Source organism: Oncorhynchus clarkii, chromosome 9 (genome assembly GCF_045791955.1).
Source record: "Oncorhynchus clarkii lewisi isolate Uvic-CL-2024 chromosome 9, UVic_Ocla_1.0, whole genome shotgun sequence".
Taxonomy (NCBI): domain Eukaryota; kingdom Metazoa; phylum Chordata; class Actinopteri; order Salmoniformes; family Salmonidae; genus Oncorhynchus; species Oncorhynchus clarkii.
In genome coordinates this window covers 20,082,584-20,102,850 of record NC_092155.1, presented here as the reverse complement: position 1 = coordinate 20,102,850, position 20,267 = coordinate 20,082,584, and the positions used below count along the sequence as shown (strand labels likewise).

Below are 20,267 nucleotides of genomic sequence, written 5' to 3'. Positions count from 1 at the left end.
GGGTGAGAACAGCGTTAGTGGGGGCAGCTACTGAGGATATACCTAAGAGTTCAGGGAGGAGGAGGAAAGCTGTCCCATGGTGGACAGGATAGTGTGGGGAAATGGTGAGGAACAGGGCATTTAGAGTACTGAAAAGGACACAACTTCCAACATCTGATTCAGTATAAGCAGGCCCGGGTGAGGAGAACTATCTGTCAGGCAAAGAGGTCATGTCCGTTGGAAGGACGACACCTGTGGGAGAATTGTGATGATTAAGAGGATGAGTGGGGTCAGAAAGTGGGATTATCGAGTGTTGACGAGTGGAAAGGATGTGTCAGTAACAGATGAGAAGGCAGAGATGATGACCAAAGCGTTTGTTGAAATGCATAGCTCTGAAAATTTGTCAGGAGGGGCAGAGGGGAAGAGAGAGAATGAGAGAGGAGCATCCGGGAGTGCTGGATAGGAGGGAAGATGTCAATTATGCGTTGAATGCACCATTTACCGTGGGGGAGGTGAAGGAAAAAAAAGGGCAATAGGTAAGGCTGGGTTAACCTCACCTGGAAAAAATTAGGTGTGCTATTGTATGTTGGCCCATCTTAGTGATGAGACACTGGATAAGGTATTGGTGTTGTACAACAGAGTGTGGGAGGAGGGGAAACTACCAGGCAGCTGGGAGGAGGGGAAACTACCAGGCAGCGGGAAGGAGACAGTAGTTGTACATATCCGGAAGCCAGGGAACGAGGCCAACAAGCTATCGGCCAATAGCTTTAACATCACATGTATATAAGATGATGGAACGTATGATTACGGAGAGGGTAAGGAGGCTAGTGTCACCACATCAGAGTGGGTTCAGGAAGGGTAGGGTAACTATGGACCCGTGGTCTGCTTAGAAGCAAAGGTCAGGAAGGCTCAGATGAACAAGGAGACTGTTGTAAATTTATTTTTTATGTGGAAGGAGAGGTTGTTAATCAAGCTTGCTATTATGGGGCTAGGAGGAAGAACGTACAATTGGATAAAGGATGTCCTGTTTGGAAGGTCTATCCAGGTGAGGGTGGCAAAGTCTATCAGGCAGCTAAAGCTACCTGGTGGATAACGGTACACCGCAGGGGAGCGTGATTAGTCCTCTGTTGTTCTCAATCATGACCAATTATCTTTACTCAGGTACGGACAAATATTGGGAGGTCATTATTTGCAGATGGGGCTTTATGGAAGAGGGGAAGAAATGTGCGATACATAGTCAGGAATGTACAGGAAGCAATTGATGAAGTAGAGCGGTGGGCATTAATGTGGGGATTCAGGTTCTCTGTAGAGAAAACTCAGTGTTCTTTAAATCAAATCAAATTGTATTTGTCACATGCACCGAATACAACAGGTGTAGGTAGACCTTACAGTGAAATGCTTACTTAACTACTTAAGTCCTTGTAAGAAAAATAAGTGTTAAGTAAAAAATAGACAAGTAAAACATTTAAAATAACAAATAGTTAAAGAACAGCAGTAAATTAATAGCAGCGAGGCTATATACAGGGGGTACCGGTACAGAGACAATGTGCGGGTCGAGGTTAATTGGTTAGTCGAGGTTAATTGAGGTAATATGTACATGTAGGTAGCGTTATTAAAGTGACTACGCATAGACAATAGCCAGAGAGTAGCAGCAGCGTAAAAGAGAGGGTTTACTTACTGACTTTATTGTCCCGATGTGGACATTTTGTTGCAGTGTCATGTACACTTTTAAAGTGGGGTTTAAATACAAAACAAGATGGACAATACAACTTTCTTCACAGTTACATACCAATAAAACATAAATATATATTTTTTGTAAATTAAAAGACTAGCCTGCTGGCCTTACCGAGTCAATAGGAACATTCGCCTGATCTATTTAGGGGGGATATCACACCTGGCACAGATTATTGTCTAGTTATTTTCCTGCTGAGGGGTGCCCTATACCTGCGCCAAGAGGGGAGTAGTTCAAAGTCCGGGTACAGGGGGTGGCTTGGGTCTAAAATGATTTTGTGAGCCTTGCGGAGGGCCCTGACCTTAAAGATCTTATCCAGACATGTCTGTTTGACTCCAAGTACATTGCTTGCTGTGGTGATAATCGTTCTCAGGATATTTCTCTGGCTGACAGTGGCATTGCCAAACCAACAAACTATACAAAAAGTAAAAATACTCAATGAAAGATTTGTAAAACAGAGTCAGTATAGTACAATCTACATTAAAAGATCCCAGCTTCTTGAGAAAGTACAGTCTCTGTTGGCTCTTTTTGTAGATCAGGTCTGTACATTTACTCCACTGAAGCTTATTGTCCAAGAGGACACCCAGGTATTTGTATTCCTCTACAATCTCTATATTCTGACCACTGATAGATGTTGCAGAGGTACAGTGCCTTGCGAAAGTATTCGGCCCCCTTGAACTTTGCGACCTTTTGCCACATTTCAGGCTTCAAACATAAAGATATAAAACTGTATTTTTTTGTGAAGAATCAACAACAAATGGGACACAATCATGAAGTGGAATGACATTTATTGGATATTTCAAAAAATTTTAACAAATCAAAAACTGAAAAATTGGGCGTGCAAAATTATTCAGCCCCTTTACTTTCAGTGCAGCAAACTCTCTCCAGAAGTTCAGTGAGGATCTCTGAATGATCCAATGTTGACCTAAATGACTAATGATGATAAATACAATCCACCTGTGTGTAATCAAGTCTCTGTATAAATGCACCTGCACTGTGATAGTCTCAGAGGTCCGTCAAAAGCGCAGAGAGCATCATGAAGAACAAGGAACACACCAGGCAGGTCCGAGATACTGTTGTGAAGAAGTTTAAAGCCGGATTTGGATACAAAAAGATTTCCCAAGCTTTAAACATCCCAAGGAGCACTGTGCAAGCGATAATATTGAAATGGAAGGAGTATCAGACCACTGCAAATCTACCAAGACCTGGCCGTCCCTCTAAACTTTCAGCTCATACAAGGAGAAGACTGATCAGAGATGCAGCCAAGAGGCCCATGATCACTCTGGATGAACTGCAGAGATCTACAGCTGAGGTGGGAGACTCTGTCCATAGGACAACAATCAGTCGTATATTGCACAAATCTAGCCATTATGGAAGAGTGGCAAGAAGAAAGCCATTTCTTAAAGATATCCATAAAAAGTGTTGTTTAAAGTTTGCCACAAGCCACCTGGGAGACACACCAAACATGTGGAAAAAGGTGCTCTGGTCAGATGAAACCAAAATTGAACTTTTTGGCAACAATGCAAAACGTTATGTTTGGCGTAAAAGCAACACAGCTGAACACACCATCCCCACTGTCAAACATGGTGGTGGCAGCATCATGGTTTGGGCCTGCTTTTCTTCAGCAGGGACAGGGAAGATGGTTAAAATTGATGGGAAGATGGATGGAGCAAAATACAGGACCATTCTGGAAGAAAACCTGATGGAGTCTGCAAAAGACCTGAGACTGGGACGGAGATTTGTCTTCCAACAAGACAATGATCCAAAACATAAAGCAAAATCTACAATGGAATGGTTCAAAAATAAACATATCCAGGTGTTAGAATGGCCAAGTCAAAGTCCAGACCTGAATCCAATCGAGAATCTGTGGAAAGAACTGAAAACTGCTGTTCACAAATGCTCTCCATCCAACCTCACTGAGCTCGAGCTGTTTTGCAAGGAGGAATGGGAAAAAATGTCAGTCTCTCGATGTGCAAAACTGATAGACATACCCCAAGCGACTTACAGCTGTAATCACAGCAAAAGGTGGCGCTACAAAGTATTAACTTAAGGGGGCTGAATAATTTTGCACACCCAATTTTTCAGTTTTTGATTTGTTAAAAAAGTTTGAAATATCCAATAAATGTCGTTCCACTTCATGATTGTGTCCCACTTGTTGTTGATTCTTCACAAAAAAATACAGTTTTATATCTTTATGTTTGAAGCCTGAAATGTGGCAAAAGGTCGCAAAGTTCAAGGGGGCCGAATACTTTCGCAAGGTACTGTAGGTGTTGTACACTTCCTGAAGTCTATGCACATCTCTTTGGTCTTGATGGTAATGAGGACAAAGTGTGATTCTTCACACCACTCTACAAAGTAATCTGGCTCTGGAAGTACAACAGCCACAAAACCAGCCCCCCATCTAGGGAGAAGTCCCGAATGAGGGGGGTAATGCAAATAATCTGGGTTGCCATTTGATTACCTGTTCAGGAGTCTTACAGCTTGGGGTAGAAGCTGTTAAGAAGCCTTTTGGACCTAGACTTAGCACTCCGGTACCGCTTGCTGTGCAGTAGCAGAGAGAACAGTCTATGACTAGGACGGCTGGAGTCTTTGACAATTTTTAGGTCTTTCCTCTGACACAGCCTTGTATAGAGGTCCTGGATGGCAGTGTGCCTTGCAGAGGCAAAGCAGTTGCCATACCAGGCAGTGACGCAACCAGTCAGGATGCTCTCGATGGTGCAGCTGTAGAACTTGAGGACCCATGCCAAATCTTTTCAGTCTCCTGAGGGGGAATAGGCTTTGTTGTGCCCTCCTCACAATTGTCTTGGTGTGTTTGGACCATGATAGTTTGTTGGTGATGTGGACACCAAGGAACTTGAAGCTCTCAACCTGATCCACTACAGCCCCATCGATGAGAATGGGGTGTGTGCTCGGTCCTTCTTTTCCTGTGATCCACAATCATCTCCTTTGTCTTGATCACGTTGAGGGAGAGGTTGTTATGCTGGCGCCACACGGCGAGATCACTGACCTCCTTCACATTAACTGTCTCATTGTTATCGGTGATCAGGTCTACCACTGTTGTGTTGTCTGCAAACGTAAATGGTGGTGTTGGAGTTGTGCCTGGCCATGCAGTAATGAGTGAACAGGGAGTACAGGAGGGGACTGAGCACGCATCCGAGAGGCCTCAGTGTTGAGGATCAACATGGCAGATGTGTTGTTACCTACCCTTACCACCTAGGGGCGGCCCATTAGGAAGTCCAGGATCCAGTTGCAGATGGAGGTGTTTAGTGCCAGGGTCCTTAGCTTAGTGATGAGCTTTGAGGGCACTATGGTGTTGAACGCTGAGCTGTAGTCAATGAATGTCATTCTCACATAGGTGTTCCTTTTGTACAGGTGGGAAAGGACAGTGAGGAGTCTCGACAGAGACTTTGGTAATCAGTTTATAATCGCAATAAGGCACCTAAGGGTTTTGTGGTATATTATTAATATACTACCACTAAGGGCTGTATCCAGGCACTTTGCCTTGTGCATAAGAACAGCCCTTAGTCGTGGTATATTGGCCATATACCACACCCTCTCTGGCTTTATTGCTTAAATATAGACTCCATGTTGATTTAAAACGTTAACTATATACTCTATTTACTACAAAATATCGACTAAGAAAGATTGAATGGGACACTTGCCTCAATCAGCTAGCTGACTCACAGGTAAAGACAGTGCAGTATGAAGATAAGCTAAAACTGCTTCTTCAATAGAAATCCCCGATCACACTTGTTGGCGATAGATTTGGTAAAGGGGTCAGTCGAACTCAACCAAAACAATGGAATTGCCATGGATATTTATGGGGGATAGGCCTGTGTGGGAGAAAGATCCTGAGACACCTCATTGCCCCATAGCTAAATTAGCCTGTGTGTTTTTCACACTGTTGTGGTAAAAATAGTATAATGCTTGTATGGACGTCAACCCCAACATATGTTCATGTCATTGTTACCAATCAACTGCATTAGTTAAAAACAAATTTGACCAATTTCTGTATGCTAGCTAGGCTAACCAGCTTACACAAATGGGAGTTAGTGTTTAGCAGTAGGCTGGACAATAGAACGAGTCAAAATTCACCCAAGGCTGAAAAATGGCAAAAGATCGTTGGCTAAACTGGAACACTTTTTCCATAGCAAATGAATGGAATCAAACGTTCGCATAGGCTGTTTTGGCTGGAGGGACTTAGAATTCCATTTAGCATTTTTTTTTAATTTAGCCCTTTTTATCTTACCACTACAATCGGTTCTTTGGAAGAAACTGAAAAATAATAACTTGTGTAGAAAGTAAACAGCCGCACCTCAATGATGCCAAGTGTGCTTATGTCTGCATAGCGATGAAGTAGGGGAAAAATAGCAACTTTTGACTATTTCTGGTCTAGCGATCGATGACAGCAGAGTACGCTGCCCAAACTTATGTAATTGGAAAGAGGAGACTATGATTAAATTGGTGTCGGACTTGAAAAAATCAAAATATACACATTGCGTGATATTTGGCGAAATATACCAGCATGCCTCTCCATAGGAAAACAATGAGGGGAGCTCAGCGTTCCAAGGGCAAGGGATATTTCAGGGATAGCGTTTGATGACAACGGAGTACGCTGGCCAGTCTACATAATTAAAAAGAGGAGATTCTCATGTTTACAATTGTCTCATTTGAAAAAAATCTAAATATACAGTGAGATATTTGGCAAAATAGACAGACTTACCTATATTCCCCTATAGTAAACAATGGGATGACCTCAGAGTTCCATGAGTAATGTTTTGCTGTTTGAACATTTGAACTACCAGCAACGTGGGCAGGTCTCATTGCCAACAATAGCAAAGCATTGTGATGTAGAACAATAAACTGGGAATAGAACGTTCGGAAGACAAGTTGGTGCCAAGGTGCTCAATTGAACTAATAGGAGATGGCAGGGAGAAAAATGCTCTAATAAGGCCTGCTTTTTCATGATTACTTTAAAACTATGGCAAGCAGCTGGGACATATGGTAATATTATTAAACTGGGCTCTAAGGCGGATGCAATGAACTAGTTATCAGAAAAAAAGCATTGTTAAAATTGACACTTATGTTTAAAGTGTCCAGCCTATTAGCAGTCACTTCTTCTTAACCTGAAAAGGGACAACTTCTACATGTTACGCAGCGAAATCAGACAAATAACTCAAAATCAGACTTAAATTCCGACATTGTGGGCCCGTTACAGTAAATAAATTATGACGGATTTGACGACTATCCAGTTAGTTAGATCAGATTTGTTGAATGTGCGCCAATCTGGTTGGTGTTTGCGTTCCATTGAGTCCTTCACCACATTTATGGCGACTTTATATAGCCAAACTAATGTGTAGAAGCACATCAGGTCAAATGGGTCTTCTCGCTCGAACTGAGCAAGCCGTTAAATCAAAGGCACTACTTTGATATAGTTATTTTTGACAAAAATGAACACGTGTCAGTTCATCACTTTCACGAGGTTGGAGTAATTTGATGTTCAACTAGTTAAAATACGGACCAAATCTAGGTTGTGACTTTAGATTGAGAAATTTAAAGGAATAATTTCTCACTTCTCTCATTGACCTCTCAAACCCCGGTCTGTTCTGTTCGTCTGTTTCGCAAGCGTTCCTTAAATCTTGCGATGTCTCGCCTCTGGGTTTAGATTATGTGAACATACTATAAACGAAAGGACAATGAACGTGGTTTTCTCTGGGGTGAGACGTCATTATGAGTGGGCCTGAGACACCATTTTTTTGTTTAATAAAGAAAATTGTGAGTCTATTATAAAATATGCACGTCTGTAAATATTGTTTGAATATACAGCATGCTCTACGTATGCAATAAAAAAAAATGAAAATTCCTCTAACCTTTTGAAATATATACATTTTAGATTACTTTTTATTGGGTAAGAGTGGGAACATGTGTTGGTTGTGTGTAAGTAAGGGTATTTTGAGAAACATACCATCCAGTGCCCAGCAGAGGGCAGTAGGCTTCAAAGGGAACCGAGAGCACAGGCACACCAAAAGGATCTCATTACCAGTCAGTCATATGATAATGGTTAAATATGGGTTTATAAAAATCATAGGCTAACCACCAACATAAATTATACATGACCTGTAACCACATCTGTAATTTCGTGTGGCCAGCCCTCCCAAAATTGTATGTACAATACCCTTGTTTGGAAAGGGCACGATCAACCCAGTGAACAAACAAGATCATGGTTGTAAGTATTTTATTTGGAGATTAAACAATCGGGAAGGGGAATTAATGCCAGGCGTCCATTCCTTAAAAACACAAAAATATAGATCTTGAAAGGGAATGCTACGCATTTTGAGGCGTTTATGCAACCCCACGTGTTATTCAACTTCTACGAGAAATATAAACTATTGAATTTAAAATGTGTGCCCCGATATCACTTTTCTCCCTTAGTATGTAGCAATTCTCCTTTATTAAGAAAACATGCCCTTCCCACAATCACGTTCAGGACATCGTTTTAGGGGGGGGGGGGGGGGGGGAAGAGAACAATTGTGCAAAATGTAAATAAATAAACACTCGGTTTTATGCATTTTTCATTATGCTAGTCAAACATTTCCTTTGTTAGGCTAAATGAGAGAAAATTAATCAAATGGCAAAATCTTAAAAAACATTTCATAAAGAAGTTAACATCCTTTAAGTGTTCACGATTATGTTATCTTAAATCACAGAGCTATGGCTAATTTATGCTCCAAATTGCCACCGTTAGGATTATGCAATGGACTGTATGGGATCATGCACACAACAGGGATTTTAGTGCCCGAGTTTGACCAATATTTTATTAAAGTCAAACGTGTGCCTTCTGATGAAATACATATACACACACACACGTTTTTAAGTTATGGGGACCAAAAGGCACCGGATAGTAGGAATGACAGGCTGTACAAACCAATATAACTATTTCCAGTATAGGTTTCACTACATACGAATGCTCAATTAACTATACATTTGTAATTTAACAGATGCCTAGAACATCGAACGCAGGTGCGCATTCACTAGGAACCAATATGTCCAAAACCGGGCGACTCACCAACCTGCACTTGTCCAATAAACGCTCGTTCTCGTTTTTCTTATATGCACACTAAAAAATAAAATGTAAATACACACACACATTACCAGGAACCTGCTGAACTGAAAATACTTGGTCCCTGCCTGATTATGGAAGGGCAATCTTGGATTCAAATAATAAATTCAATTGTTTGGTTAACAGCTGAGGGATGGGCTGGAGAAATGTAACCACTGAAAATCATAAACTGAGCTATTGAAACGACTGACTATCTATGAGATCAAAATAATAGTTGACCAGGCTTTGAAGCTATAGTTTGTTAACAATTAAACATTTATTTATTTTTTACAAACAGTGGAGTAACAAACTTACGTTTGGGCTGTGAAACATTTTTTGGGTAGGACAGCTTAACTATGCACATGAGGCATTAAAGCTGTATTCTGTAAGAATCAATGGTTAGGCAGATAATTAATTTAAGTCCCAAAATGTTGATGAAACCCAGATTTCCCCTTTAAAAGACATTTGATTGACATACTGCTTTTAAGTTTGGAAAGGAATAACAAAACTATATTACCTGTCCACACTCAGCATAAATCAAAAGGTTGATTGCCTTTACCCTGTACTAAATTCAGAAAATACCTCTATTCCTGTGTACCTAAATTCCTCACATCTTTAACCCTTAGTTTCATACAACCCACAACTGATCCCGATTCCCATCTTACCTGGTTAGGCCACTGCCGGCTGTGCCAAGAACATCTCTCCAAAGAGTCTTCCAGAGCAAGGGTGCTCAGAACAGTCAAGCCAAGTGTAATATGGTGAGAACTGGGGACATGACAATAAAGCCCCATCAATCCAACCCATGAAACCTAAATAAATTGATGGGCAGTGAAGGGGTTGATTTAGATAGTTCAATTGTGATTGAGCACTTGAAGTCGAGGGGAGATAAGCGCTAACGTTATTTCACATTGGTAGAGGACGATTCTTAGATTTATCATAATCAAGCATATATCCCCCGTTCACGATTCAAGGGTTTAAGTATATTGTGAAGCAACTGATCATCCGCCATTGAATCACTGATAGTGATAAGAATCTGTGACACGACTGATTTAACAAGAGAAAAAAATATATCCAAATGACTATACAATTCAGTTTATTTACTAAAAGCATGTCCTCTGATGACAAACAAGCACGTTACCCTACCCACCTTGGTAAAACTAGCTACAATCAGCAAATATTTGTCCAATTAAATTAACCAACTAGTCCATTGTTGTAGTCCGTCGTAGTGGTTTTATTACGCCGTTGTACATTGTCGCAGAGCGCAACCTTTTCATAATCCATAACTTGTCATAATTTCAGACGTAGATTGAACAAACGTGGTGGTTTAATTTCAAAGGAAACACATGATGGTCCGTATTCAAGTCGATATACAGTCACGATTATTTGATATTAATAACATCCTTTTCATAATAACGTGCTGCAGCTTCCATTCATCAAATTTCAGAAATTTGATTTAACAGCAAAAGTTTGTATCATGACACGTTACAGTATATCAAGGACGTAAAATTAAAAAAACGACTGACTAAAAGGCTTCTGGGAGCCAGAGACTATAAATGTAGCTAAAGCACAATACTAAAATACAAAACAAAAAAGGCCAAAACAATACGAGTGTAATAAAAGTGTTTTAGATGACGAGGGGTCATGCATTACAATTCCTCCTGAGAGTGTTGCAGGAGAACGAAACGCGCTCAACCAGACGGGGGTAAATCGCTGCGTGCATCAGGAGACGACGGCGGTGACGAGGACGCAGATCTTGAAATATTTAAACCTGGAAAGAGAGCAAACCACACACACACACACACGTCAAGCGCCTGTTATACCACTAGCGAACATGTTTCCATTTATAAGCGATCTACATTCATTGTTCAATTATCATCAGCAACCTGAAATATTTCCATCTAAATGGTGAAATTATTACTCTCAGTTCCTCACTTTTACCAATACATGATTTATGTTTAGCTCAATCGTTGCCTACAAACCAGCAGTGCCAACGAGAGGATTAAGAATCACGATTTTCCGCAGAGCTCTCTTACACATGCTTTTTCTCCCAGTTCAAGCATTTCACAGTTACTCTGAAGGTTTAGCGAAGAGCGACTGTCAGACCATTCCTCTCAGAACTGAGGCATGAAGCCCATCTAAAGAGCGCATCAAGTGACCTTGGACCCTCCATATAGAGGATAGGTACTACTTCACCTCCCATTAGAATGTTTGTAGCGCAGGCCTATTCTCACCTTGAGTCAAACGCCGGTGTACGCTGCTTAGTAATAGCGGGCCGGTGGCGGCGGCGGCAACCTGTCGGCGTAGGGGTCTCTGGTACGGGGTAGGTTGTACATCGCGGGCCGAGAGACGGGAGAGAGTCGGGAACGCTCATAGGAGTAACCGTTACCGGCGGGGGGCATGGGGGGAGGAGGGGCCCTCCGAATGGGACTGCGGTCCCTGGTGTAGTACGCAGACGGGGGAGGAGGGAGGGGGCGACGCTCATATGGATCGAGGCCAGAGGCCATGAAACGCTCCCTGACCATGGAAGAGGGGGGTGGGGGAGGAGGGGGTAAGGAGCCTACACGCCTCTCATCATAGGACATTATGCCATAAGCGGCAGGGCGAGCCCTATATTTCTCATAGTAATCCACCACAGCATAGCTCTCCCTCTCGCGCTCATAAGCACGCTCTGGGTAAGGGGCTCGTCTAGGGGGAGGGGGTGGTGGAGGGGGGGCAGGGTACCCGTGATGAGGGGGTGGGTGACGACCTCTTAGATAGCTAGGGGGTGGAGGATCATGCCTCTCCCCGGGGTAGCCACGAGGGGGCCAGTATCCCCCCCTTTGAGGTGGGGGGTAGTCTTCTTCCTCCTCATACCTGGGACGGCTCTTTGATATCTGAACATGGATACGTTTCCCTATTAGGGAGAGAAATACCAAAAAACATGATTAGGTGGGAGAGAAGAAGTAGCCAAATGTTTTAATGTGTAACCTTTTAAACAGCATAAGCCTTTAAAAAAAAACGTACCCTGGAATTCAATGTTGTCTAATCCCTTGATGGCATCCAAAGCCTCGTCGGAGTTGTCCATGTGCACAAACGCAAAGTTTTTGACAATAGCACATTCAGAGACTGTGCCGTACTCCTCGAACAAAGTGCGGAGCTCATCATCGTTGCCTTTCTCCACGTTTGTCACGTGGAGTTTGACGGCTCCCTGATTCTTCCCGCGACTAGCCTCAACGTTTATCGCCGTGCCATGCAACTTGTAGAGGTGCAGGCTGCGGATGGCTTTGGTGGCAGACTTACGGTCATCCATGTGGACGAAAGCAAAATTCTTGACGATGGCACATTCTGTGACGGCACCGTACTGTGAGAAGAGTGCCTGGATTTCATCCTTGTCTGCCTCCCGAGGGACATTTCCAATGAAGATCTTGACCATCCTTGAAGCAGTGTTGTAGAAAGCCTGAGGTAAGAGGGGGGAAAAATATCAATAATGAGACACCCCCCCTCCCATCGACTAAAAATATTTTAAAATTACTTACTGACTGGATATGCATCTCAAATATGACTACATAGCTAACCACATTATCAGCAAAACATGTTGCTACCCACTTGTAGATGCTAGCTAATTAATATTACAACGTGCAGTACACTGGTTTTGGGCATTAACAATAGACAGAGCGTTAGTAATTTAGCCTTTCATTGTAGTCAAGGCAATCTATTTCCTTGAGTTTCTTCGTGTCAAATAACTAATTCCTGGATTACTCAATATATTAATAAAGTCTGATTTAATCAACAAATACCATAGTTGAAAAAAGGTTAAGGGTACATGACTCTGTACTTATCTGTCTATTGGCAAAATCACTACATATCCTAGTCGAGCCAAGCAAGGAGAGGCTGCCCGTTGCCACAGTTCCAAGACCAGTCAGAAAAGTCCAGTCCAGCTAACCCTATGCCAATGGATCTCAAAACGTAACTTGGATCAGCGTTAAGTAGCAATGACAATGATATCCTTCACCACTATCATCATACAACATCTCAAACCAGTCATGACTGTTCAACAAAATACATTTAAGTTTCTTTCCATACAATATCTTAGTTATATGAATGTATAATTAGTAAAGCCGTTTTAAAAAGTTGAGGGTGCAATATTTATTAAGTTTGACAATGTTGACGAAAAACAAGCAGTTCAGCTAGTTTAGACGGTAAAGGGTTAAGCGAGCTCGGGCCTAGTGCGCATGTGCGCCAATTCAGGAGACCCTAAAGCTAGTTGTAATGCACTGATAGGGAACGAGAAATACCTAGTCAGTTGTCCAACAATGTTTTCAACTGAAATGCATCTTCCGCATTTAACCCAACCCCGCTGAATAAGGAACTGGCGGCAAAAAGACAAGCGAATATCAGATGGCATACTTATTAAAAGAGAGAAATCGATATACAACCTCAACCAACTAACTGTTAATAGTAAAACAAAGCTTAAAATTATATTTTGAGTGAACCCTGAATATAGAAAATGTATGATGAATTCGCTTCCGGACACGATAGACTCCTCCTCACCACTATGTGGCTAGCGGTCTAGCATGGTAGCTAACCGCTTTGTCCAGAAACCGGTCTTTTTTTCAAACTCCGAAAACGCAGATAAACCGCGTATTATTTCTCAACATGATAATTCCAAGGCAAAACAACTTTCATGCGACCGAAATCAGACATGCCTAGAAAACGGCGAAAAAGATTGTACATATTGTCTAGCTAGATAGCAGCTACGTAGCTTAGCAATTGCTCTAACGTTAGCTTGCCACCCAGCTCACACGTCGTCGTGTCTGTCCGAGAAGAGGGGCACTCTAAAAACTAATTTTGCTACTGCAAAACACTGAGATTATTATTTAGTACTGGTAGGCATCACATTAATATACACTTTGTATTGATTTCAAATGTTTCAGTAGAGTTATTCACATTTTTTTATCGACCAAGAAATATTGAATGTGACTCTTACCTCAATCAGCTATCTGCCTTACAGTCAGTCACACAAGAAAAATGGCTACACCAGCGTTCTAAGAAGCGGATAAATCCCGCCTACTGAGATGCTTCGTCAAAGCTGATTGGTTAGACAAGCAGTGTTGGGCGGTAGGCAAGAGTTTCGGTCGTCACTAGTTAACACAGCCACAACGTCATATTGTGTCTAAACATCGTACATTTCTACAATTTATGTGAGCGCATTGTAAAAATGTGTTTATATATATATATATATATAATAACCATAATTTACTAATACATTCTGCTACACAATAGCGGGGTACATTTGATCTACAGAGCCTGTACAATAATTTCTGTCATGAAAAAGGCCTAGACGTGGATGTCGATTATGGCAGCCCCGCATCTCTCTGGTTCAGAGGGGTTGGGTTAAATGCGGAAGACACATTTCAGTTGAATGCATTCAGTTGTACAACTGACAAGGTATCGCCCTTTCCCTTAGATGCACTGGGATATTACCAACAGGAACGTGAAATGTCACCACTAAGTTAATTAATCTGTGAATTGTCTTCTCTGGTTCTCAAGCTCAACTACTTTGCCCTTGTAAAATAATGTTTCCTTCAAGTTAGTGGAGTTGCGATGGCCTCCACCTTTGCCCCTAATTATTCAAATTTATGTGGGATATTTTGAGCCAAAGTTTATTCAGGATGAGACCAGGAACCCTTCCTTCTCCAAGATCCTCAAATGGTTCAGGTATGTTGATGATATTCTCTGTGTGGATTGGCATTGAGCAAAAACTCCATGAATTAACTTCCTTTTTTAATATTATGAACACTGACCTGAAGTTCTTTATTGAATACGACCATACGCGTGTCCATTCTTGGGCATGTGAATGAGGAACTTATCACCACTCTGTATCAGAAAGAGACTGACAAACACTTTTCTCCTAGCACTCATCCTAGTGCCCTTAAAAAAGGTTTACCCAAGAGCCAGTTCTATAGGCTCAGATGTGTGTCATTCGACAGAGGACTTTATTGATAAAGTTTTCTGGACAGGGGTTACTCCACCCTGTGTGTGGAAGAGACATACCAAATTGAGCTCTATAAACCTCGCCAGGATATACAAAAAAAAAGTGTTAACTTCAAAAGGAGTTCTCTGTTACTTGCATCACTACATTCACCCCCAAAGCTTTATCGCCCCTAGTGGCATCGGAGACGTGTTGATGGATGTTGAGCATCAAGTGTCTTAGTGACGCATAATTAAAGTTGCCGGAAACCAGAAAAGCAGCCTCTGGGTGTAGGTTTTCTTGCTTGTTTATAGCCTTGTGCCAGCTTGTTATTTTTTTATCCTGAGGTGGAATGTATGCAACATTCTTGATAACAGCTGAAATCTCCCTCGGGAGGTAGAAAAGTCTGCATTTGACCACCAAGAGCAGTGAACAGTAGGTCGACACTTCCACCACGTTAATGTAGAGGCAAACCACTACTTTGACCCCATCTGCTCCTGCCCATACATACCAACAGCCTGGGAGGATGGGACACCACAACTCAACAAACCCTGTAACTCTTCTGAAGTCAAATCTCATATACCCAAATACTTCTCAGAAGCTGCCACCACAACATCTATTTTCTGCAATTTACTTTCCATTTCTGCGGTACAGTTGAAAACCATTGCTATGAGCGCTAAGAAGCCAACCTTACTGAAACATAACTCAATCGTTACCCTATCCCTCTATACCAGCACAAATCTACTACTCACTGTGATCCTCTCAGGATCCCTCACCCATCCTCCTCCAGATTTTTTCACTGCCCAAGACACTTTCACCAAAAATGTCACTCCTACTGGTCCAGATTCTTCCTCAACACACAGCTCTTCTTCCTTGCTGTCCATAACGATGTCTATCCGTTCACCACTCTATTGCCCAGCTGCATGGCTTGCAGAGCACACACTGAAGACGTTTCTCCAAAACCCAACTTCTGTTCCTTAGCCGACTTTACAAGTATGTCTATCTCTGACTTCACCATACAGGCGACGTCTCTTTCCAAACCAAAGTTCCTATGACATGCACTGTCAATTGTGGGACCTTATATAGACAGGTGTGTTTCTTTCTAAATCATGTCCAAACAATTGAATTTTCCACAAGTTTACACCAATCAAGCTATAGCGACGTCTCAGGGCGAATCAACGGAAATTGGATGCACCGGAGCTCAATTTGGAGTATCATAGCAAAGGGGTGTGAATAAAAAAATCTAATCCAGCTTTCACATGTGCCGCATACAAGTCTAGGACCAAAAGGCTGCTAAACAGCTTCTACCCCTAAGCTATAAACCTGCTGAAAAATTAATCAAATGGCCACGGACTCTTTACATTCTCCCCCCTCCATTTGTTTTGTTCACTTCTACTCGCCGTTTACTTTCTATGAAGTCACTTCACCCCTACCTACATGTACAAAGTACCTCAACTAACCTGTACCCCTGCACACTGACTAGGTACCAGTACCCCCTGTATATAGCCTTGTTATTGTTATGTTATTGTGTTCGTTTTTAGAATTTTTTATTTTATTTTTTGGGGAAAATGTTTTAACTCTTCTTGAACGGCACTGTTGGTTTAGCGCTTGTAAGTAAGCATTTCACTGTAAGGTCTACAGTTGTTGTATTTTGCGCCTGTGACAAAGTTCGATTTGAATACTTATGTAAATGAGATATTTTTGTATTTCATTTTCAATACATTTGCTAACATTTCTAAAACAAGATGTTTTTGCTTTGTCATTATAGTGTGTAGATGGGTGAGAGAAAAAAATCCAGGTAATCCATTTTGAATTCAGGCTGTAACACAACAAAATGTGGAATTGCCAAGGTGTTTGAATACTTCCTGAAGGCACTGTGTATAGTGTTCTATATGTGTTTTCCTTTGCTTTCTTTTTTGGGCGCTTTTCAGCTGTAATCCTCCCTTTTTGAGAGTATAGGTTCCTTATACTGACATTTAATTGTTCCATTTTATATGACATCTAGTGACCCTTTGGGATACTTTAGATTACCACAGGTGTTGCGGTCCTTATCTCTGGCTCACTGTGTGGCCTTACAGTGCCTCCGGAAGGTATTCAGAACACTTTTCCACATTTGTTAGGTTACAGCCTTATTCTAAAATTGATTAAATTGTTTTTCTTTCTCATCAATCTACACAACAATACCCCATAATGACAAAGAAAAAACAGGTTTGTAGGTTTGCTAATTTATTAAAAATAAAAAACAGAAATATTACATTTACATAAGTATTCAGACCCTTTACTCAGTACTTTGTTGAAGCACCTCTGGCAGCAATTACAGCCTCGAGTCATCTTGGGTATGACGCAACAAGCTTGGCACACCTGTATTTGGGGAGTTTCTCCCATTCTTCTCTGCAGATCCTCTCAAGCTCTGTAAGGTTGGATGGGGAGTGTTGCTGTACAGCTATTTTCAGATCTCTCCAGAGATGATCGATTGGGTTCAAGTCCAGGCTCTGGCTGGGCCACTCAAGGATATTCAGAGACTTGTCCCGAAGCCACTCCTGTGTTGTCTTGGCTGTGTGCTTAGGGTCGTTGTCCTGTTGGAAGGTGAACCTTTGCCCCAGTCAGAGGTCCTGAGCGCTCTGGAGCATCATCTACAGTGAAGCATCACCATGCTTCACCGTTAAGATGGTGGCAGGTTTCCTCCAGACGTGACGCTTGGCATTCAGGTCAAAGAGTTTCAACAGACCACAGAATCTTCTTTCTCATGGTCAAGAGTCTTTAGGTGCCTTTTGGCAAACTCCAAGCTGGCGGTCATGGCCTTTTGGCTTCCGTCTGGCCACTCTACCATAAAGGCCTGATTGGTGGAGTGCTGCAGAGATGGTTGCCCTTCTTAAAGGTTCTCCACAGAAGAACCCTAGAGCTCTGTCAGAGTGACCATCAGGTCCTTGGTCACCTCCCTGACCAAGGCACTTCTCCCCCGATTGCTCAGTTTGGCCGGACAGCCAGCTATAGGAAGTCTTGGTGGCTCCAGACTTATTCCAATTAAGAATGATGGAGGGCCACTGTGTTCTTGGGGATCTTCAACGCTGCATACGTGTTTTGGTACCCTTCCCCAGATCTGTGGCTTGACACAATCCTGTCTCGGAGCGCTACAGACAATTCCTTCGACCTTATGGCTTGGTTTTTGCTCTGACATGCACTGTCAACTGTGGGACCTTATATAGACAGTTGTGTGCCATTCCAAATCATGTCCAATCAATTGAATTTACCACAAGTGGACTCAAATCAAGTTGTAAGGATGATCAATGGAAACAGGATGCACCTGAGCTCAATTTTGAGTCTCATAGCAAAGGGTATGAATACTTGTGTAAATAAGGTATTTTTATTTTAATACATTTGAAGAAAAATGTAAAACTGTTTTCGCTTAGTCATTTGGTATTGTGTGCAGATTGCTGAGGATTATTTTATTTAACCCATTTTAGAATAAGGCAAGTAGTCTGATTACTTTCCGAAGGCATTGTATATGTCCCACTATTGTTTGTGGAGACATGCTCTGATGAGGGTCGACTGACCGAAAGCTCAGCGACATTTAAAGACATTTGCATCTGACTGGAAGTATGCTGAGACTTTTTCCTTTGGCCTCCAGCACCTTCACTAATAGATTGTATTTTTCTAATACATTCTGCTAACACTTCTAACAATCTTTTTAAATACATACAGATGTTTTTAGATGACTTTTTATTGGGTAAGAGTGGGACCATTGTGGTGCAGGGCGATTTTGAGAAGCACATACAGCTATGTTTTGACTTCTTTGATCGGCATGTATATCAACTATCCAGCAGAGGGCAGTAGGCTTCCATAAAGGGAACACACCACAGCCACACCAAAAGGATCTCAGATGGACATTTGGGTTCATAGAAAACGATAGATTATCTGTAGGCTACCCCCCAACGGAAATGATACATGATCTGTAAACACATCTGTAGTCCCGTGGCCAGCCTTCCAACATTATGTACAGTACCCTCATTTGGAAAGGGCACTAGTAACCCTGAGTGAACAAACAAGATCATGTTTTTTTAAAAATATTTTTATTGGGGGGGGGGGGGGGGGTGTACAGCTGTACAGACCAATACAACTATTTTACAGTATAGGTTACAATACATATGAATGCTTAATAAATTCTACTTTTCTAACTTACCAGGGGCCTTGAACTTCAAACAAAGGGGTGCATTCACTAGGAACCAAACGGGCCGAAACAGAGGGGGACTCAGTAGCATTAACTTGTACAATTAGAAACGCTTGTTTTCGTTGCTAAATGTTTCACTTTGGTGTACTCTAATGAATACATCCCCTAAATCAATATGTACCTGCTGACTTTAAGACTTTGTCCATGCTTGCTTATGGATGGAATTACACTGAACAAAAATATAAACAACATGTGAAGTGTTAGTCACACATTTCATGAGCTGACACAAAAGACCAAGACATTTCCCATACACACACAAAAAAAGGCTTATTTCTCAAATTTTGGGCACAAATTTCTTTACATCCCTGTTAGTGATCATTTCTCCTTTGCCAATATAATCCATGCACCTGACAGCTGTGGCATATCAAGGAGCTGATTAAACAGCATGATCATTACACAGGTACATCTTGTGCTGGGGAAAATAAAAGACCACTCTAAAATGTGCAGATTTGTTACACAAAACAATGCCACAGACGTCTCTAGTTGGGGGACTACGCAACTGGCATGCGGCATCCAGTAACAATGAGGGACAACGAACACAACTGCCTTTTATCTATGGCAATTTGAATGCAGAGAGAAACCGTTCCGAGCCCCTGAAGCCCATTGTCATGCCATTCATCCAGTCATCACCTCGTGTTTCAGCATGATAATTCACGCCTCCATGTCGCAAAGATCTGTACACAATTCCTGGATGCTGAAAATGTCCCAGTTCTTTCATGGCCTGCATACTCAGACATGTCAATGATTGAGCATGTTTGGGATGCTCTGAAATCACGTGTACGACAGCGTGTTCCAGTTCCCGCCAATATCCAGCAACTTCGCACAGCCATTGAATAGGAGTGGGACGACATTTCACAGGCCACAAACAATAGCCTGATCAACTCTATGCGAAGGGGGATGTGTCACACTGCATGAGGCAAATGGTCACACCAGATACGGACTGGTTTTCTGATCCACGCCCCTCTCTTTTTTAAGGTATCAGTGAACAACAGATGCATATCTGTATTCCCAGTTATGTTAGATTCATAGATTAGGGCCTAATTATTTAATTTGAGTGATTCCCTTATATGAACTGTTAAACTCAGTAAAATCGATGAAATTGTAGCATGTTGCGTTTATATTTTTGTTCAGTATATATTTTAAACAAATCTGAATCCTTCACAACAACGTAAAACATTTCCACAACCAACATCATGTTTACAGAGCATTCGGAAAGAGTTCAGACCCCTTGACTTTTTCCACATTTTGTTACATTACAGCCTTTTTCTAAAATTGATTA

At 41.8% G+C, this 20,267-nt stretch overlaps 1 protein-coding gene across 1 annotated transcript; it reads right to left on the bottom strand.

Annotated features, from left to right (window-relative positions):
* Positions 1 to 9,886: 9,886 nt before the first annotated feature.
* LOC139416052 (RNA-binding protein 4.1-like) lies at positions 9,887 to 13,831 on the bottom strand. The gene is made up of 4 exons (XM_071164300.1): positions 13,777 to 13,831; positions 11,814 to 12,246; positions 11,042 to 11,703; positions 9,887 to 10,578 (listed from the first exon to the last, which is right to left on the bottom strand). Exons 2-3 carry the CDS (start codon positions 12,220 to 12,222, stop codon positions 11,069 to 11,071), a joined length of 1,044 nt encoding a protein of 347 aa, XP_071020401.1. The 5' UTR covers positions 12,223 to 12,246; positions 13,777 to 13,831; the 3' UTR covers positions 9,887 to 10,578; positions 11,042 to 11,068.
* Between the last annotated feature and the right edge of the window lie 6,436 nt (positions 13,832 to 20,267).

Coding starts and splice junctions, on each gene's coding strand:
- LOC139416052 (XM_071164300.1), bottom strand. CDS start 12,222: ATGGTCAAGATCTTCATTGGAAATGTCCCTCGGGAGGCAGACAAGGAT. Junction 11,704..11,813: donor AGACAACATTGAATTCCAGG/GTACGTTTTTTT, acceptor TCTCCCTAATAG/GGAAACGTATCCATGTTCAG.